Source organism: Mus caroli, unplaced genomic scaffold (genome assembly GCF_978045245.1).
Source record: "Mus caroli unplaced genomic scaffold, Mus_caroli_1 scaffold_4, whole genome shotgun sequence".
In the NCBI taxonomy this organism is placed as follows: domain Eukaryota; kingdom Metazoa; phylum Chordata; class Mammalia; order Rodentia; family Muridae; genus Mus; species Mus caroli.
In genome coordinates, this window is record NW_028227259.1 from 78,831,066 (window position 1) to 78,853,479 (window position 22,414).

General features: G+C 38.2%; 1 protein-coding gene across 4 annotated transcripts in view; it reads right to left on the minus strand.

Annotated features, from left to right (window-relative positions):
* Positions 1-22,414, minus strand: part of Clock (clock circadian regulator) — an 82,082-nt gene that overhangs the window by 13,990 nt on the left and 45,678 nt on the right. For 3 of the 4 annotated variants that reach the window (XM_021162109.3, XM_021162108.3, XM_021162107.3), the window contains exons 8-18: positions 20,909-20,998; positions 15,106-15,226; positions 11,900-12,013; positions 11,674-11,792; positions 9,721-9,803; positions 9,414-9,520; positions 8,508-8,655; positions 7,509-7,584; positions 3,799-3,940; positions 3,043-3,143; positions 2,535-2,624 (exon numbers count right to left, since the gene is read on the minus strand). In XM_021162109.3, coding sequence (XP_021017768.1) covers positions 2,535-2,624; positions 3,043-3,143; positions 3,799-3,940; positions 7,509-7,584; positions 8,508-8,655; positions 9,414-9,520; positions 9,721-9,803; positions 11,674-11,792; positions 11,900-12,013; positions 15,106-15,226; positions 20,909-20,998 — 1,191 coding nt within the window. The remainder of the gene's footprint in view (positions 1-2,534; positions 2,625-3,042; positions 3,144-3,798; positions 3,941-7,508; positions 7,585-8,507; positions 8,656-9,413; positions 9,521-9,720; positions 9,804-11,673; positions 11,793-11,899; positions 12,014-15,105; positions 15,227-20,908; positions 20,999-22,414) is intronic. The other variant, XM_029477072.2, reaches the window with a different exon arrangement.

Consider the following 22,414-nt stretch of genomic DNA (forward strand, 5'->3'; position numbering starts at 1 on the left):
TAGACGGTGTGAGTGTGTGGAGGTGTGATGGCACATTCCTTTATTCTTAGCACTGGGGAGGCAGAGGCAGGCGGATCTCTGTGATGTCAAGGCTAGAAAGTTCTAGGTCAGCCAGGGCTAGAGTGAGCCCCTGTCAAAAATGAAAAGAAAAAAGAAAACAACCCGAGCTTCTATTGTAGCTTAAGAATTTAGTAGAACGAGTTCTTTAGTTGCTCACTTCACTTGGACATTTTACCAGATGAGAATGTACCCGGACCTGGAATGAATCCATACCAAATTCTGTCATCTCGAGAGTCCCCTCTTTGTGTACATCAGCAGAATTATCCAAAGTTAGGCAGGAGGATCACTAATTCAAGACCTACCTTGGATATAGAGTGAGTTCAAGGTTAGCCTAGGCAACATTTTATGGCCCGGTCTTAAAATAAAAAGTAAAAAGAAAGGGCTTGTGGGCTTATATATAGTGTTTGCCCAGAATGTTCAAGACCCCAAGTTTCAGTTCCTAGCATCCTCCTTCCTCCCCACATATCAAAATCACTAATCCTCATCTGAGTGACAACCAATACTTTATTCTGGTGCTATTCTGAAAAAATCATTATACCTTTTATCTATACTATCCTTAGACCAGTTTAAACTGTAGTTTTTAAAGGCTAAGCAATTCTAAGAAATCATGAATGAATTCCTCTACATTGAGGGTTTTCAGTCTTCTGGTTTTTATGTCTAGTTAATGAGCTACAATGTAGACACACTTGATGTCACTGCTCACTTAGTTCTTCTGTTCTGTGTGACAGCAGAGCAGTTCACTTCATGGAACATCTACTCTCACCTTTCTGCAGTGAGCTGCACAAGTGAGTCGGAAGGCCCACCTTACCCTTTCATGGCTACCTTCACAAAGGTTGTACTAAATGAGCTAGCTCTTTGTAAAGTTGTGCCAAGGAGACTGAATATTACTTCATTTTTATTTTATTTTGTTTTATTTTTGAAAATGGCTTTGCTCTGTAGCCTTGGCTGCATTGGAACTCTCTTTCAGAGATCAGGTTGGCTTCATACTTGTGGTGATCCTCCTGCCTCTGCCTCTGCCTCCCAGGTATTGCACCATCATCTCTGACTTCTGAGTATTACTTTTTAAAGCATAAAAGAGCGACTTTTGAAGATGGCAGTGACCATCTCAGATTCCATTCCATTAGGCTTGAGAAACATTATAAAGTGAGTGCTTCAACTTTCTCCTGCCTTTTTAAAATGTTAGTTAAAATGTTATATTTATTTTTAGGTCATACAGATATTTTATTGTCACTAAAGTTATTCTTATATGTAAATGTTGTCACAATTTGAAACATTTCTAATTAAATACAAACCAGAAAAAATAGAAACAAGCAGAGAATACAGGACACAGGAACAAAAGCGTAAAGTCCATGCTGAGTGAAAACAGAGCACTGAACGCTTAGCTGTAGGTGTGACATAGCATATATCTCAAGAAAACACCTCTATAAAGATGTTATTAGCAATCCTTAAGTGACACCCTGAGATTAAAGAACAAATAGTATTAAATGTCTACATATTACATAGAAATTCTGTCAATTCTTTAAAATAAGATGTAAAGGTTAAATTTAATATTTAGTAAGACAGTACTGTTACAGAGCTTTTAATAGGTTAGTGTGGCTAAAAACCAGGATTTAGTGCCACATAAAATAGAAGATTTCCCACTATATGTATTACTATTTAGTAGTGTTCTTAACATTTCTGAAATGTTGGATGAGCCTTAAATCACACGAAGGTACACAGTAGTGCTTTGGGAATTCCTTTCCTCTTGCCAATTTCAGCACTCACACCTCCTTTGGACTAAGGCCATCTTACATTTCTAAACACCTTTCCTTCTTTTTTTATGAGGTTCTCATGTAGTTCAGGCTGATTGTGAATTTACTATATAGTTGAGGATAGCCTTGAACTCCTGATTTTTCTGCTTCAACCTCCCCCACACAGGTAAACACTACCATACTTGGCTTTTTCCACTTGTTTAAGCTGCATTTAAGGCTCCAAATCGTGTGTGTAGACTAAATTAACATGGTATTTTATTTATGTTATTCCCTTAGATCAAGTAGCTTGTTAGTATAGATAGGCAAATACTGTCAGCATCCAATATGTGTAACTCAATATATACACAGAACTAAATAAATAGCCCGTGTGCAAATAAATGAATCAATATAGAATATATAGTTACTCAAGTCTTCCAATATCCATAAGGAGGGACAAAATGAACTAGTATATTTCATGTTTAAGATTATCATACCTGTAGACTGTTGTTATATATAAGATGTTATAGCACAGTAAGCAAGAAGATATAAAACCATCATTTATCTGTGATTCTTTCTAATAAGGGTCCACCAAAATCATTGTAAATAACAAACATGTCACTACATATTCTAAATACTTCCAGATTCACTGCCTTTATATGTATTTATATATACATATGTATAAAACTATATTTGCTTAAATGCAATTATCATTGGTAAATGCTCAACTAAAACAAACAAAAATACCTGTGACATGCCTTGTGGAATTGGTAAATTTGCAGCTTGAGACATCGCTGGCTGTGTTAATGATGGACCAACTGACTGGGAGTTTATGGACTAGAAGCAAAATAAAAGATGACAATGAGGTGACGCTCACATTCGTCTTTGAGTACTTCCACCACAATACAATCTGATTTGCTTATCACTGACAATCAACCTCACTCTGTTGAGTACGAAGTGAGCTGCCCTTTCTACTCTTCTCTTCTCTTTCCCATGGTGCCCAGCTCAGGCCCTTGGATGTATACTCAATGAAAAGTTGAGTGGCTGAACTCAAGGCAACTGAAACTGAATAGTAGCTCTCACTTAGCACTGTTTCACAATTAAAAAAAAAAGTCTAGCATTTTACTTCAAATATGGAAAAGATTTTGAGTGTCCTATGTCAGCAAAAGATTGATCCTTCCCGAAAGGTTACTGCAGACATCTGTGACCACATCTGTGGGCTCCTGCAAGGCTGTGCTGTTCGCTAAAGGCGTACCTGACTGCTGAAGGACGACCTCCGCTGTGTCATCTTTTCGTGAGCTGGCAAATGCTGTCTGGGAGGAGTGCTAGTATCAGTAGGGATCTTTGTCGGTGTGGCTAAAGACAGTCAACAGAGAACAGAATTAGTACGTACAGCATGAATGATTGATCTCAACATATGCTCCAAGGAATAGACAAACTGAGTTAGTTTTCTGTTATTAGAAAAAAATTAAATCCATACCTACAATTCTAACTACTTTGTAAAGGACAAAGCAAACATGTGAGACAGTAAAACTCTAAAAACAGTTTCTCACCATCCTCAACACCCTCAAGGGACAGACAGGCTTCCTACCTCCTACAGATATAAACCCACACTAACAAACGGCCCAGTGCTTCCCTGACAACCATCCATAACTCTAGTTCCACGGGGTGTGAAACCTCTTTTGACCTCCATGGGGACCGGGCACACTTGGTGCACAGATCATATGCAGACAAAACACTCATAAATCTGATTTGCCTGGTTTTACAATGAAAGGTAGAATTTTCTCTGTTTAAGGAATAATTTAAGTAGAGTATTACTATCTACATATCATCCTTTCATCACTTTAACTCTTTTCTAAACATAAATAATTTGCTTCTCAATGGAAGCTTTACTTCAAAACTGGAAAAGATTAGCATTTGAAAATGTGCTTGACAAAAGTACTGATGTCAGCAACACAAGTAACTGAGAAGACCTCTTTGAAACATGCTTGTTTTCAGCTGAGGCACTCACAGGAAGGGTCTGAGACTGCTGTGTGAGATGACTTTCTTGAGCTTCTAGAGGAGGCAGAAGGAGTTGGGCTGTGATCAAACCTTTCCAGTGCTTCCTTGAGACTCACTGTGTTGATACGATTGTCAGACCCAGAATCTTGGCTCTAAGGAGACAAGAGGAACATAAATGCTTTCTTAGTGCTCAATGCAGAGGTCTCAGTACAGTTTTATCAGGGCTGGAGAGGCAGCTAGTGTGTAAAAGCATTTGCCATTAAACCATAAAGGACCTACATTTGAATTCCCAGAACCCACCCACAGTTGGGTCCAGTAGCATGCCTTTGTAATCCCAAAACTTTTGTGGCAAGATGGGAGGCAGGAACAGCTGGAATCCCCCAAAGTACAAGGGACAGCTAGACTGGGGTGTACAATTGAAAGAGAGAGAGAGAGAGAGAGAGAGAGAGAGAGAGAGAAAGATTCAATCATTCTTAGTTTTTGCCTAAAATAAGGCTAAAAAGTGTGTGTATGTATGTGTACTAATTAGGAAAAAATATTATTTAATAGTTTGTTTTCATTCTCTATTTAAAAAATAAGATGACTCAGGCTAGACTTTTGTATTAAGTTCAAAAATTTAACTCAAAGTAGATTAAATATTATGAGCTAAAACTATAAAACTCTTAAAGAAACCAAAGGAAATGGTTTTATGACATTAGATTTACCAGTAAACTGGAATTCATAAAGTTAAAAACATTAACGCATCAAAAGACAATGCCAGCAGAATAAAAGCGACCCACAAAAATGAGAGGAGGTATTTATACATCATTATCTGATCAGTGCTTAATATCTAGGATATAAAACTCTACAATAACTCAATTATAAAAATGAAAACAGACACATCGCATGTGATGAGATGTACTTTTGTTTCTTGCTGAGACAAGGTCTCACACTACAAACCATGACCCAGTGACAATCCTCCTGCCTCAGTTTCTAAAAAGCTAAGATTATGGGCATGAGCAACTGTACCTAGTTGGCCTGCACCTTTAAACACAACATTGCAAAGGCTATTAAGAGGATCATCTGACTCAGCCTGAGCAACACAGCAAAATTCCTTGTCAAGAAACAACAAAACCCAAAACAAAAAGAGAACAAGGTGGACATGGTGGCACTTCAAAAGCCACTTGGGATGCAGAGGCAGGGTGGTCAGGAGTTCAAGGTTATCCTTGCATACATAATCAGTCCAAGGACAGCTTGGTCCATATGTGACCCTATCAAAAAAATTAAAAATAAAAAATGAGTAATGAATGAGTAGTTAAGTAAGAAAATAAAGACGGTAGGAGGAAAAGAAATACTTCTCCACAGAGGATATAAAACCCTCACCAGATATATTATTCAAACTTACTAACCAGGGAAATTCAAATCAAAACCAGTCATGCTACCTCATGTTCTATTAGCATGGCTAGGACCAAACAACCCACGGCAGACACTTGGGTGGACAATCTCTGTCTGAAGCCAACTTAGTCAACATACTGGGTTCCTGGCTACTGAGTACTACATAGTGAGACCCTGTATGTAATCAAAACAAAACAAATCAACAACAACAACAACAACAAAACCCCCTACTTCTCAGAAAGCATTCAGTGTGGTAAAGATGAGAAGAAACAGGAATTCTTATGGCTTAGCAATGGGACTGTAAAAATGGTATGGCCTCTACAGAGAATAGTGTGGTAGTTTCCCTCACTTTAACAAAGAGTAACCTACCATATGATCTAGTATTCTACTTCTTAGTAAACATCCAAAGAGAAGAAGTGGAAACTCTAATCTGTATGTCTACCTATGTTCACACTATTTTTTGCAAATAAAAGGTGAAGACAAGCCAAGATTTCTCAGACTAATAAGAGGATACACCCATGGCAGAATATTACTCAGCCCCCAAATAAAGGGAAATCTGATATAAGTTACAACTTAATGAACCCTGAGAATATCATACCAAATAAAATTAGCCAATCACAAAGGAACAAATACTGTATGAGTTTGTTCACAGTACTCAGAGCAGCCAAATTAAAAACAAACAAACCCCTAGTTGAAAAGAGCTGGAGGGAAAGGACGGAAAGTTGTTTCATAGAGTTCCCGGTTAGGAGGATGGGGGCATTCTGTGCGTGGGCAGGAGTGACAGGTGTAACACTGGGAATGCTACAATGCTCAAGTGTGCTCTTAAAACCATTAAAATTGTCATTTTATCACATAGTTTTACAAAGTAAGTAACAGAATAAAGATAGTGCTTTATTTTACGAAGTTCTGTAAAATCTTTGGAAGTCACCATTTGCTCCAAATCTTCCATTATGCCATTTCTAGGGGATGTCACTTTGTGCATGAACTACCCACGGCCCTTCCGTTCCTATTATCTTCCCTGACCCTTTCCTTAAACTTACCTCGGTCACTCAGTCTCTGCTTTGGGACAGGAAACACTGTAGCATGTATAAGCAGTATAGACTAAAATGACAATTTAACCATGCTTCCTGTTCCTATAGCTCACAGGCTCAAGGGCGGCCTACAATAGCCACTTACTTCAAGTAAGTATGCTCAATTCTAGTCAGCAGAATTGCCCAAGTGTACTAAGGGGCTCATTTCCCTATTCTCGAAAATTGTCTCAAGCCTTTCCCACTCTACTCAAACTGTTGTGGTCCTTCTCTCGACTGACAGTCTTGCCTTATAGAGATGAGAACACTTATTTCACCATAACCAAAACCAAAACCCTACCTCGGATATAACATATATACTAGTGCTTCCTCACACACCACACACTTAAAATAGAATCAGTGTCCCCTTAAAGTCTTTCTACATGCAGTAGTGAACAAGAACCAAGTATGCATCTTTATTTCAGGGTGAAACATGACTGCTTGCATACATGTCAATATGTGTAAATACAAAACACCTGATCTCACAGTTTCTCACTCTGGGGTGGAGGGCATGTGCCCCAGTGTCTCATCTCCTCCGTCATTAACGTGCAGCTTTTCCCAGCCTGTCTTGTTGAACACACCTCTCACTGCTTCTCAGCCTCTAGAACCTTCCGCCCACCTTCAAAGTCCATGATAAACAAATTACTAGGCATTTTCTACCCTGGTTCTGAATACTTCTTTCCTCATCTGTTCGAAACATAAGACCTCCCCAACCTCCTTGTAGGTCCCATCAGAAGTGGGGCTTCTGTCTTCAGACTCTGAGACCATAACTTCCCAGGATGCAGAAAGTCCTCCTGCTAATGCTGCGCCGTCCCTGCCTGCACTCCTTAAGCTCGAGGCTTGGAGTGAACATACTGTGTCACATGGTTTGTGACGTGGTGACTTCTGGCTTAGTATCCCCCATAATCAGTGCTCCTAAAGCCCTTCTCCTCACGCCCAGCCTGGGGAGCTCTTCCTTCCTGTTGCCTGGTTAAAGTCTTCCACTCATCTGCAGCCACTAATTCTTCGTCATATCTTAAAGTCAATCATCTTAATTCAAGCATCCACGTTTTTTTTACCAAAACCTGCCTCGTTACCTACTCATCCCGATTAATCTGCTAATTCCAATTTTCTCTCTCCTAATTAACTTTTAAATAGCAAAAATCTTGGATTCCTTTTTTTAGATGCAAATGAGGTTTTAAATAGTAAATTCAAAATAAAAATTATAAAGGATAAGCAAATCTCTCTCATAAATTATTGGGAAATGAGATATTTAAAAAAGAGACTGTAAGAAACATACTTTGTCAGCAGCTGTCTCAGGAAGAGACTCTTCAATGCCAAGTTCTCGCCGTCTTTCAGCCCTAACTTCTGCATAACTACAAATGGAAAGAACCAAATTTTAAATGTTTGGTCATTCATTTAAAATACTGCAGAGATGCAATTAATTGGTGTTTGTTAGGAATCTCACTTAACCATCAGTAATTTTGTACTTTCTGTATGTGCTACACAAACCTAATACAGATCTACAGCTTAATGCCTGGACTGGCTAGTTTTGTGTCAACTTGACACAGCTGGAGTTATCAGAGAAGGGAGCTTCAGTTGAGGAAATTCCTCCATGAGATCCAACTGTAAGGCATTTTCTCAATTAGTGATCAAGGGGGAAAGACCCCTTGTGGGTGGGACCATCCCTGGACTGGTAGTCAGTTCTATAAGAGAGCAGGCTGAGCAAGCCAGGGGAAGAAGCAAGCCAGTAAAGAACATCCCTCCATGGCCTCTGCATCAGCTCCTGCTTTCTGACCTGCTTGAATCCCAGTACTGCATCCTTTGGTGATGAACAACAACATGGAAGTGTAAGTTGAATAAATCCTTTCCTCCCCAACTTGCTTCTTGGTCATGATGTTTGTGCAGGAATAGAAACCCTGACTAAGACAATACCTAAATTCAATCTGTATTCTACAAATTAGGTCATCTATAAATGATCGGTAGGAGCAAAGCATTTAAATGAAGAGAAACTAAATGACGGACGAATGATGGGCACACTAGTCTGGTTTTTGCTTTGCGGGAAGTGCACTGGCATTTGAATGCTGGTACAACTTTTGCTATATAGCACAATACTCATGTCAGGCCTTACATATTTATATACTACCTACATCATATTTCCACATATTAAGTGAGCTTAATATTAAAAAATATTAAGTATTAAAACTGGGACAAGATCACTATCATTCATTAAAAAAAAATCACATAAAAATTCTCTTTGACTATTACTACACCTTACAAATGTTCTTCCAGTCATTACCTTACTACTGTGTGAGTACAAACAATGAACTCTGGCCTTGAGTTCCACTGATGGTAAGTAATATAGTAATGAGTCTGAAGCCAAATCCACTGCTGGCCTTTGGTCAGGAACCTATAGTAACACGATTTGCCTTTTCCATATTGCATTACTAAAAATAAAAAAAAAGAAGAGAAAGAAACAATATTTTTCTTTGATCTGTACTTAGCTATGAAAAAAATCTCAATTTTTTTTTAAAACAAAAGCTGGCATTTATATTTAACTCTTTATATAGATGTAATTATTTTCTGGCTTCCAGAAATATGTATAAACTACAAAGAATTTTTTTTAAGAACCAGTTTAAGGTCCCCTAAATAACCAGAACTCACAGATTCCAATTTTATAGTCAGTTATTGCTGATTTTACACGAATTTTTCATTCATAATAAGTTCCATATACTGAAAGTCATACTGTTAACTTGCCAAGATACTTAACACATATGAAGCAACAGTTAACAGTAACACTTTCCCCAAAGATACTGTCACATATGACATCTCTGAGGCTTTTTAATTGTAAAGCTTTAATTAACCAAAAATCAGAATAACATAATTGTTTGAAATAATTCTTTAGTAAAGTTTCTCAAACTATTTTCCCCAAACTATTTCAAATGTTAGGTTCTAAAGTACTTTAACTGATGTTAAGCAAAAATTGGGTTTTGTAGTTAAATAGGTTTGGGAAACTTTATGTACTTCTTTAATATACTATAAGATTTTCCTTTGTGTGTAAGACCAAGGTCAATAGAAACCCGAACCTTCTGTATACATTTATAAAAATAATTCTAAATCTTTTCTGTGTCTTTCATTACTAGAACAAAGCGTCTACTTCTGTGTTTTTAAACAGTTCTCAATAGAAACATTAAGATCTACTTACAGTGCTCGTGACATTTTGCCAGATTTTCTAGGTCATCCACATGATAGTAATCATAGCCTGATGTTCCCAAGACTTCAAATGGCAAATAGCCTATTATTGGTGGTGCCCTAAATTATACAGTAGTAATACATATCAGTATTATAATGTTCCACAAGTTACACTACAGACAAAATTCATTTGGAGAATGGGTTTTATTTTTTTCAAAAATGGATAATGAATTTCAAAAATCATTATGTTCCTCGAGTCCATTACTGTCCAGAATTACATTTTTTTTTTTTTTTTTGGTGAAATTTAAAGGTGGTGTTACCTGTGATCTAAAAATAGAAACTTCCATTCTAAACTGTGTCTAGATGTAAACTCTTCATTTGGTTCTTCAACAGTACACATTTCCTACAAACAAATTAACAAGTATAATTTAGAAGTAATTTTCTGTGTCATGAAAACATTAAATATTCTTAGCATAGGTCATTATAAAAACAGATAAAACAGCAGCACCTGGCAGATACCAGCCGGCCTAAGGTCAGTGGTTACAGTCTAGTGCATTCTCACTCATTCACATGCCTAAGAGCCTACTTAGATACCCACGTCTTTCCTCTGGTTCACACCTCCTATTTCTCAGTGTTTAAGCCAACTGCCATACTTTTAATAGCTAACAACTTCCCATCTCATCAATGACCTCACTTCTGTACACCAGAGTCTAGAATCAACATATTCTTTAATAATCAAAGTAGCCAAATTAAATGTTTTCTTTTAATCAAGTTTTGTTTTTATTTATGTGTATGTATGTGTTTCTGCTTGCATGTCACATGAGTGCCTAAGGAGGGCAGGTGAGGGTACTGGATCCCCTACAGATGGAGTTACATCAGGTGGTGAGCTAAGCTCTTTGTAAGAATAGTAAGTGTTCTTAACCAATGAGCCATCTCTCTAGCCCATAAATACTTCTAATGTGACCTAGGTGTTTTTGAGTCCACCCCATCTCCCCTAGCTTTAGAGATGGAGTTTACATCTTACCTCACTGACTCACCTCACCACTGGCGCACCTCAGCTATCTTCCCATCCTTCCATCTCTCTTCTCTTCAGGGGTCAGCCATTACCATCACCTTGGTAATACTCAAATATGAGCACCCAACTTCCCTAACTCTTCTATGGTTTCTCATGCTGAAATCTCTTCATGGAGAAAAGCCACAGACAGAACAAGTTTCATGCCTGGCCCCTGCTTTTGGTTTCTAACATGAGTTCTGACTATTTTCCTCTCATATACATGAAACCTAGTTTCTGTTTTACGAAGCAATCCATGACACTCCCTCCTCTCTCCTTGCATGTTCTTCAGTAACAAATAAAAGCCAGGGCTTTAAAAGAAAAATAATTCCAATCAAGTCCCACTTACTAGATGAGACTTTCAGCAAGTAACTTCCTTAAGCTTGCTTCCTTAAATATAAAATGTTATAATAGCATCTACCTCAGAAGAGTAAGAATTATATGAAATAAAACATGTATCAGCCCTCCACTTTCCTAAGAGCTAACGGGGAGTGCAAGACTATAGTCTTCTAACTGTTAACTCAGGCGCTGTCCTATACTATGCTGTCACCCAAATTTAAATGTCACCCTGGCTTCTTTCCTGTCTCTAGGGACTGAGGCAGTTCACTTTTCTACTTCCCTACTAAACATCTGCTTATGGATACAAGAAATAAAAATATGTAATTTAAAACTCAAAGAGCAGGGGTTGGCTAGAGTGATGGCTTGGCCTCTCCAGGCGGACTTTGGTTCAGTTCTCAGTCATGATAACCGACAACTGTATGTAACTCCAGTCTCAGGCAGGCCCTCCTCTGGCTCCCCGGCATAAACATGATACATAAATATGCATGCAGACAAAACATCCATATACATTAAAAAATTAATCAAAAAAGAATCAAATAGCAAGTTATACCCAGTAAAGCACATTCTTTTTTTTTTTTTTAATTCATCTGGATTTTTTTTTTTTAGATTCTTTCCTGATAGTAAACTACACACATTAAACCACACATTAAACTCTGTACAAAAGCAGGAAAATGGTGATATACTGCCATGGGATACCCGCAAAGAATACACTAAAATAACTGTGGTAAAAATATAAAGTTCATACATATTTAGTAACTCATTGGCCACTACTACTTCAATGTTCGTAAAAGTTTCAACCTTCTGAAGATAATAAAAATCTCACAAGACCAAATCTAATATCATGAACTGGAATGCACTAGAGCAATTAAAATCAGACGCATACCTTGATGAACTGAGGTGTAGCTAATCTGACAGTAGCTACAAAACAAACTCTATCTTCATAAGAAGGCCTATGTGTGCGTTGTATAGTTCCTTCAAAACCATTGTGTGTTGAAGTTGATACTAAAACAGAAAGGAGACATGTCGTTACTGATATTTAAGCATCTAAGAGCTTGGAAAAATAAAAACAGCCAGTTAAAACACATTATAAAAGAAACATTTTAACTTACCACTGGTTAAAGATTTAAAATTTCCTATAAATCTCACATATTCATAGGTGGATGGCTCCTTTGGGTCTATTGTTCCTCGAAGCATGTGACAACAGAATTCTAACTGATTTTTTGCTGGAATAAGTGATAAAAAGTTGTGTGAATTCTCAGTCATTTTCTCCCACGGAAGTATTCACTAACAGCAGAGTGCCTGCAGCAGATGACTACAGCCAGCACAGGCTAAGAGCCAATCTCCATTTCATTTCTTCTCCCATCCCATTTTTCATTCTAATTTCACAAAAATATTTTGTTCTCCATTTAAAGCTAGGACTGTCCTTTATTTAAAGCTAAGGCCTCCCTTTCTTTCCTGTCACTGCTGTGTTTGGTGTCACTCTCGGTAACAGTCCAGCCTGGACTATGTAGCTGCCTTGCTTCAGGCTTCCCAGTGTTACAACTACCAGCTGTTCCCATCTTTACCTTGAAGAGTAGCCTCTCATTTTCTTTAGGACAGGGCCATGTCACTTGCTATTCACCCCTTTAGGGACTGCAAACTCTGTGGTTCTTTACTGCCTACAATTTTAAATCTCATCAGGTCTTCCATCATTTCCCCAAGCATTTTTCATGTTAATCTAGTTATAGGACCAGAGAACTCACTCCATCCATTTTAAATGCACCCTAGTTTCCGTGTCTTCATTTCTTTACCGCCCTCTCACCTCCAGAGCAATGTCCCTCCCAAATATTACTGACACTGATACTGTAAAAACCACTCAGGTGGTTTTTCTCATTCTTTCTAGGTAGTCTTAAAATGTGCTCTACTGGATCTACCCACTTATCAATCATGGGTTTTCCTCTCTCTTTACTTCTAGTGTTAACTATACAGTTGCCCTTTTCAAAATTCTCAACCTTGATTTTCCCCTTCCAAATACAAACCACCCAAATGGCCTTCATTGGTTCTCTATTGTGTAAAGAATAAAGCCTACACAGCACAGGATGAACACAGGTCCTTTATAACTCTGCCTCATCTCCTTCACAATCACATTATCTGTACCAACTCAATCCATTACAGCTAAAATAGCCTACCACGTTTTCTAGGCAAAGTGCCTTGCATTTTAACTCCTGGACTCCTCCTTCCCGGGGAAGGAGCTCTGTTGTGTACCAAGTCTTTCAGAGGCCATCTGCAAGCCACTGAGCTAAGACTCCTCTGACCCTGAAAGCAGGGGGTCTGTTTTCCTAGCAGACGCTTGTTAGGCAGTTTTCCAAGCAGTTCTGCTTACTGAGGGTCCCTGAGACCAGCTCTGCTCCTTGTACTTTGGGACCTGAGTGCCAACTTTCTACTTCTCCTTTTTCTACACATTTGCCTCAGGTAACACCATTCATTCTGTAACTTCAAATACTGCCTAAAGCTATAAAATTGATTTCTATATTAAATCCAGCCCAAATCTTTCTTCCAAGTACTGCATTAGAATGGGCTAAGGACCAGTGTAAGGCAAATCTGACTGGAAACAATTATATATAGGCTCCAGGTAACTTTTCTCCATGTCTAACATTTGGGGGGGGGGGGGTGTTGAGACGGTTTCTCTGTGTAGCCCTGGCTGTCCTGGAACACACTCTGTAGACCAGGCTAGCCTCAAAATCAGAAATCCGCCTGCCTCTGCCCCCCGAGTGCTGTGATTAAAGGCGTGTAACACCACACCCAGCCATGTCTAACTTTTTATAATCCCTTCTGAAAGAATATCCGTTAACATGGATATACACATGTACATATTTATGTATGTATGTAAGTATATGTATCTTAGTTCTTAATATAGAATCTGAGGACACATAGAATTTTTAACCTGATTAATATCACTATTACCAGAAAAGATAAAATTTAAAGCTAATTAAAAAATAATTAAAAAACACAATCTAATAACTAATGGGAACACAAAAACAATTTATATATATATAATATATATATATACTAAATTTAGACACACATACTTTGTTTTGTTTAGTTTTGTTTTGTTTGGGAGGACTGAGCCCAGCATGTGCATTCCAGGCGAGCACTTCAACACTGTCGGAACAAAGGACCATAACTAGCAGTACTACCATGGGAGGCTCTATAAACCACAGGAGGACAGTAGCCTAGAGGAAACTGGCCATGGCAGATATGTCCCTAAGCCCTTCCATCCTCTTTCTGCTTTCCCAGCCGTCATGTTGTAAACAGCTGTGCTCTATCAAGTCCTCCTCAGCACGCGAGACATCTCTAAACCATGAACCCCCCAAAAATGTGTCCCCTGTCACTGTGCTTAGTGTGGAAGAGACTGTGTGAAGGTAACCAGTACAGCAAGAGTGAAGGCAGCCAAAGTTCCAGTCAACCACTAGCCCGACCTACAGACACTTCTCACTACTTGATGCTTTGTGTTAACTGATGCCAGGAACTGGCTTTTTTAAAAAATTAATTATTTATTTTACTATATTTGATGCTCTAAAAATCATATTAAACATTCAGCAAAGATTATTTCATTAAATATAATAAGATTTCATTTAAAACATGGCTAATTTCCATCTTTTTATACATTACAGTTTTGTGGCATAACTGTGATCAATTTCTTATAACAAACAAGACCTCAGGCCGGGTGTGGTAGCGCATGCCTTTAATCCCAGCACTCGGGAGGCAGAGGCAGGCAGATTTCTGAGTTCGAGGCCAGCCTGGTCTACAAAGTGAGTTCCAGGACAGCCAGGGCTACACAGAGAAACCCTGTCTCGAAAAAACAAAAAAACAAAAAACAAAAAAACAAAAAAAAACAAGACCTCATTGTACATTGGAATAGATCTGGAATCTTAAAATGAACACAATTCCTTTATATATATATATATATATATATATATATATATATATATATATACACACACATATATATACACATACACACATACACACATACTCATATACACACACATATACACTCACATACATATACACACATACACATATACACACACATACACATATACACACACATACACACACATACACATATACACACACATACACATATACACACACATACACATATACACACACATACACACACACACACCAATTTTAAAAGCATTTAATAGAGTTCATGAAATAGTGCTATTTTAATTTAGTTAAACATGTTATAGTCTTCATAAACTAAGAAGTAAAGACTAATGCTTGCCAAATCTAAGATTGGCATCTCTGCTGAGCAGGGCCTACTTACATTTTAAGTACTCAGGGGTTAATGAGTCACTTTCCAGCAGATGAGTAGAGAGTATCTTATAAACCTCTGAATGTTCTCCCTCTGGGATAAAATTAAATATACTTTGATCCACAAGATCAGACTGAAAAAGAAAAAGAAAAAAATTATACAACAGCACTTTGAGAGACATTCATCTCTAACACATCTAATAGCTATTAAGTAACAGAGGGACATGCACTTAATCTTGAATTACCCATAAAAATCAATAAAGTCAAGCTACAAATTTCATAGTAAAAGAATGAGATTGAGAACTTGGAGAAGGCTAACATACCAGCTATCACATTCATGGTCGATGTGATCCTGAAAGCCAGACACAGTATTCAAAAAACCTTAGTTTCACCAAATTTGAGCATTGTAAAATATAATGGAGCTGAGAAATTTAAGAAAATTATAGGCTCTAAGCCACAGCCTTGTAATTTATACAAACAACTGTTAAATGGTGACATCGTACACAAAAATAGTAACAATGACAAGCTACGTGAAGGAGATCTGACACCACTCTCCTCCCATTTTTATTTCACCTTTCCCACACATCTATTCTGAACCACACAGCCAAAACCCTGTATAAGATGGGCAGCCAGCATGTAATTATCATTATTATAGCTGTTTATTATCTACCAATCAACAGTTTTTGTCTTGACAGGTGATGGCTGGGGAGTATGATGCTCCTGTCCTTAAGTAGCAGTGACAGCGAGACCTCAGCAACCTCACAGTTCCCACTGAGGCCAGCCATCCTGCTGGGCTTCTCACTTTCCAAACTCTTCTAATTACAGGACTAGAGGGCAGAGCTGTGGGGGCAAAGCAGCTGCACTTTCCTTTTGCTTATATTTTATACACCTGTAGAGATTATATCTGAATAGCTCTTCTGCTTAAAACAAACTAGTGTAAGGAAAAAAGGCAAGTCATGGGAGAAAGGGTGCTTTCCCACCCTCCATGTGTTTCTGACTTCTGCTTTTCTCTATGGTCAAAGTCTTCTCTACTACATGAAGTGGAGTAGCTTTGACAAACTCCACATCTCTATCTTGCATTTTTCCAAGACCACGTCAGATCATTTCCTTCCATAAAGCATGCCTGGTACTGAAAACCTAGCCAAGTACTCTCAGCTAATGAGGCCATGGGTCGTACTGGAGAATCTACTGTAATCACTTCACTAGACCAGTACACTACTTAACTGCATCCTAAAACTTATCCCTGTATACACGTAAGGAGCTCTCTCCCCTCACCAAAAAAAAAATCGTCTCCGCAGCAGCAGACAGAGATCATAAAGAAAAGTGTCAAAATGCAGACAACAATTCATGGTAATGTGCCCAATCACAATGGATATATCTACAACAGGACCCCTGTACCTAAGGCTCAGGGAACATCTCAGAAGAAAGGACTGAAAGATTGTAAGAACCAGAGGACCAGGAAGTCAGCTGTAAAACTGTGTCTCATATAATGACAAGAAAGCTGTATCAATGACATATTCACATTATTGCTGCCTAAACAAGACCTATACAATGACACCACCAATAGATATGCTAATATGAAAGGGGGAACTCTCATAGAACCCTACATCTAAAAGAGAACTATAAACTCTAATGACTACCGAGAGAATGAGAATTAATCTTTCACAGGGATGAGCCCAGTAACTGATATTCAATACCAAAAGGTTAGCCCTAAGATAATATACACACAAACAACACTGGCTTTGTGTGGCAACTTGACACAAGCTGGAGTTATCACAGACGAAGGAGGCCTCCCTTGAGGAAATTCCTCCATGAGATCCAGCTGTAAGGCATTTTCTCAGTTAGTGATCAAAGGAGGGAGGGCCCATTGTGGGAGGTGCCATCCCTGTGCTGGTAGTCTTAGGTTCTATAAGAAAGCAAGCTGAGCAAGCCAGGGGAAGCAAGCCAGTAAATAACATTCCTCCATGGCCTCTGCATCAGCTCCTGCTTCCTGACCCCACTAAGACAAACTCTAAGGTGATTTAGCAAGTTGTATTTATATATTTATGTATATGTGTATAACAATAGCAATCAAAGAAAAGGAAGTCATCAATTTGAAATGGAGTAAACAGGGACATTGGGAGGGATTAAAGGAAGAGAAAGGAGGGAGAAATGTGCTTTTAAATATTTAAAAAAAATTTTTTTTCAAAAAAATCACATCCTTCAAAACAGCCACACTACAAATACAAAACCACGGATACAAATGAATTCCTTTAGAACTGATGGCTCATGCTTATGTCCAAAGGGGGAGTATTTGTTCTTTAAATGTATATATCTTGCCCCATAATGATGAAAATGGTCATGTCTTTTACACCTGAATCTTCTTCCCTGCCAATCAAGGTACACTAAACTCTGTACCTTAGATATAACGGGCATAAACAAAGAAAATTATCTGGGACCAAGGAGGCATTTGATAATAGCTTAAGGGGTAACCGTACTAAAACCACATCTGTATTTTAATGAGGAATTCTTCTGGAAAAGTAGACAGCCATTATTGCTAAAAGAACGAAGAACTTTTCTTACATTTGAATAACAAGATGCTAGAAAAACATCTTATACTGAAAAAGTATAAGAATTTAAGCACAGATCAGAATGTACAACATAGTCTTGATAAAAAAAATAAATCTGAAATAACTAAAATGTCAGCTGAGAAGTATTTTCTGTTTCTTCTTAACCAACAATGTTTTCTAGTTTCATTCCACCACACGATGATTGCAGTTATCTAATCTTGTTCTTCTATCTATACACAGGCGTCAGCTGCGTCCTCAAAGATGAGAACAGAAATGAAGAGGCAAGAGTACAATCACAAGTAGTGCTCACCACTGCTTCATGCAGTGTCAAACTTTCCATTAACCACTATTTTTCATGTTCTGTTGATCACTGCACTTAAAGTAACACATTTTGACATTAAAAAAGTCACAGGCATCATGTTCCCTCAGTGAACACGTACAACAGGTTCCCGCAGTTATCAAGTACAACTCAAATGGAAGAAAAGAAAACACCAGCTCTCTGGATTCTTTCACTCCTGCAATTATTTTCATGAGAAAGAGATACCTGGGTGCCCTTCTCTGTAAATCTAAAATTGGTTCTAAAGGATTGAAGCTTTTTAAAAAGCAGGAAGGAAAGCCCAGTAAAGGTGCCCTGAGGGGTTACTACTAACACTGAATACGTGGTATCATCAGACCTGTCAGGCTGTCCACTTCACAGTGTAATTCAACTATTCCACACAAAAGATCCATCGCCAGCACTGGGTAAGGGCACTCACTGGCTGTTCCTGCAGAGGGTCAGATCCAACTCCCAGCATCCACACAGCAGCTCACAACTGTCTATAACACTAGTTCTGAAAAGCTGATGCCCTCTTCTGAAATTAGCAAAGTATTTAAGTTTTATTTATTATTTATTCAATGGGTGTGTGTTTTCCAAGCTCTATGTATGAGCACCACATGTGTGCACTGCTGACCCCCAGAACGCCACCTGGTGTGAGTGCTGAGAAGCCTGCGTCCTCTGCAAGAGCATCAAGGGCTTTTCACTAATTAGCTATCTCTCAAGGCCCAGGAAACATATTAAAGGGAATCATTAAGATGGCCAACTACCTAATTCATTTTTATTCATTCAATAAATAATTACTGAGAACTTCTGAAAAACTAGCCAGTATTCTCACAAATAAGGAGATATGAGTTCCTGGCTTTAGCATTGTACAATACTTCTGTAAAACAAAACAAAACAACCAAAACAGTATTAAAGCTCACAACTGTACTCACTTCAATTAATCATATCTTAATCTTATAAAGTCTTACTGTTCTTTTGTTACACGACATTTTATTGTTGTTGATTTTGAAAAGCTGGAGAGGGAACACAGGGTTGTGTGAATGCTAGGCAAATGTTCTACCAATCAGATTACATTCCAGGCTGTTAGCATCCCCTCCCCTGTTCACTAGGCTTTCTTACTATGCAAATATTTTTTACAAGACTTCTGAAAAGTTCAAATAAAGCCTAAATTTAAAGAATGATTTGGGAGTAAAGCATATAAGTAAAAAGTAACATATAAGTAAAAAGGCATGAACAGGGAGAATGTCCACTTGATCCAATCTTCTCTCTGTCCATGGGAAATTAGTTATATGTCACTGCAATCTCATGCTTCACTCGCAAATCATTCTTGACACTTGGGCATTACTTGAGCTTTTCAGAAGAAAGCCCTTAGAAAAGCATAAAGTCAAGCCACTTCTAGAAACAAGTACACAGGGCTAGATAGCTGGCCCAGCAGCTAGGAGCACTTACTGCTGCTAGTCCAGAGTCCAGACCTGAGTTCAGTTCCCACCACCCACATCAGGCAGCTCGCAACAACTTGTAACTCCAGCTCCTTTCTCTGCCTTGGTGGGTACCCATAAGGAAATGGCATATAAACACAGACAGACAGACAGACATACCAATAAAACAAAATTAATAATAATAAAAAGAGAGTACAATGCTTACTGCCTGATTTTCAGTAAACAGTTTTCCTTGTACTGTCTGGCATTTTAAATGTAGAGTCCATTCTCTATATATTCAGGTAATGAGTAGCAGAGAAATCAGAGGGAAGGGAATGCTGATTTTTGTCTGTCTGCTTTGGTTTTTGTTTTTTCATATTCTTAAAAAGAAATATTTACATATTGGTTTACTTTGCACTGTTGTAAATTTTTAAACAATGAACATTTCAGAAGTAACTGAAAAACACTGGACTTTTTTATATCAGAAGCCCATCTTAGATAAATACACGTTATATAAAATTTTCAAATCATTTCAAAAACCTTTAATTGTAGATAGCACTTAGCCTAGTGTTCAATACAGAATGAATGCTCAATAATTATGGATTGAGTAAAAAAGCAAACACACGATTAAAGTATTTACCATGTCAATCAGAATTTCAATGTCCTTCTAATTCTTCATTTGCTGAGGAAGCAGAAAAAGCCCTCAATGAGTGAAACCCTAGGAAACGTGTATTTTGACATGGGCCAGGGCCACAGGCAGTTGGCAAATCTGTTATAGGTATGGGCCAGGCTGAAGAGGAATGGCAATGCTTTCCTCTGGAGTCTGAGTGTTTATAAAGGATCGACTTACATGTACAAACATTAGTAACCTCAGCTTCCTCTTCCTGGGTAGTTTCAGCCTGAGACTCACTGCTCGACTAAAGGAATCAACCAAGACTAGCTAATCGCTCTCCTAGTAATGTACTTGGGTTCCGAGTTATGGAGGAAGCAGGAACAGAACATGTACATGTACTGTACATGTCTGTGTGCCTGTCCTTCCTTCACTCCTAGCTAGGGTTCTAACCCATGCTAAGCATCACTGAGCCACAGATCTGCAGCCCAGGCCACCCACTGCAACTCACACTGCACACAAGTTCTACATTCACTATTTTTAGTCTTTGTAAGTCACTCTTTTGAGAAAATTATTTATTAATTCTGCTAATAGTAAGAAGTATCTCAGTAGAAATTTGGTTAGAAGATTTTTTTTCATTTTGTTTGATATAATATTTTCATCAGGCTAAAAGGCAAACAGTGCAAATCTGGCATTAAAACGGAAGGGGAAGAACAGCAGGCTAAATCACTGGGTGCTAAGAGTGAAGAGCTTAGGACTTAGGTTTGAGAAACAGCAACACCAATACAAAGACACACCCGGAATTTGTGCCCCAACCCTTCAACCACTGTTCAAATATCACTCTCAAGTCTACTTCCTAGTGAACTCTAACATGTGATATAGACATTAAATAATAGAGATTATAGGGCTTTCATACTTACTGGTAAATGTTCAAGTAACGAAGTTACACTCTCAGATACATATATTATACTTCCATCTGTCATGATCGCTAAAAAAAAACCATCAAGAGCCTGAAATTAAACATAATGGTCAGTTAAGGGAAAAGAACAAAGCACTTTCTTGGACAGAAACAAGATAAATGACAAAGGACATACTGGGGAACAATTCAGAATGCAACAAAATGCAACAGTAAAAATTGCTGTCAGTATACTACTTTTTGTGATTCATTTGATATTTCTGAAGGAAAATTATTACTCTGGCTATCTACTGGAAGCTGGTTTCTAAAGGTAAGAAATCAATGTTCTGCCTTTATAGCTGCAAATACACACTGTATGATATGCTCTGTAGTAAGTACAGTACAGTGGATCTGGAAAAGCTAACATCTCATATAGTACACACAGAGAAGTGTGTGCCTGAAGTATAGGAAAGTAACAAAGGAACAGAATGAAGGGACAGAGATTAAGCCCCCCACACTAAGCTGAGGCTGAATCTTATAAAGCCTATAAATTCTTGGTAAAGGTATCTTTATTCTGTACATAAAAGGAAGTCAACAGAAGGTTTTATATAAAACAGAATTCAGTTAAGAAAACCTGCCTTGGGATAATCATAAAATTAATGAGACAAAATGAAATCAGCAGTAGGAGGAAAAGGAAAGGACTGACCACGTGCTAAGAATACAACTATCTTCAGGAGAAGATCCAGCATGCTTTCTGACAACCTCAGCCATCACAGCAGTGGGAGCTCAAGAGGTGAGACCTTCAGTAAAGAAACAGGCCAAAGATAAAGCTTCGAAGAAATAGGAGCATGAAGAGACAGAAAAGAGCCAGAGAAACGACAAAGGCAGAATATTGTGTGGAGCACAGATGAATAAGTAAGAGGGAGGGACAGGCCAGAGACCAGAAAGGACAAGACACAAGAAAATGAGCAAATCCTGTGATTTTTCAGAGAAATGCTAACAGGAAGTCAAGTCACTTACAATGAATTTAAAACAAATAGATAATAAGAGGCCATTACAACCTGTTCATAAATTTGACAATAGAATAAAGAAGGAAGGACAATTGTTTTAAAGGACTCATGTACCAAAGAACATACTGAAAACCAAAAAACACTAAAGAAAAGGGTAACATCTTAGGCTAAAGGAGAGAAAGATCAAGAATACAATTTGAAAGTAATTTCTTTAGCTACACAGCTCTCTTAGAAGCTCACTGCCTTTGGTAAGAACTGTGAATGTCTCTGTCATCCTTGTGAAGTGTGACATATAAAGGATGGGAACAGGAGTCAAAGCAGCCACTCCAAATTGCACTTTATTTTTGTTGTTGTTGTTGTTGGTGGTGGTGGTGGTGGTGTGTGTGTGTGTGTAAGCTTGTCTTGCAATAGCTTCCATAGCTTAGACTGGCCTTGAACTCTGGTGACCTACCATGTCCAGCTCAATTTATTACTATTACAGCTGTTTGTAGTGATAACAAATGAATGCAGGGCCTCAAAAA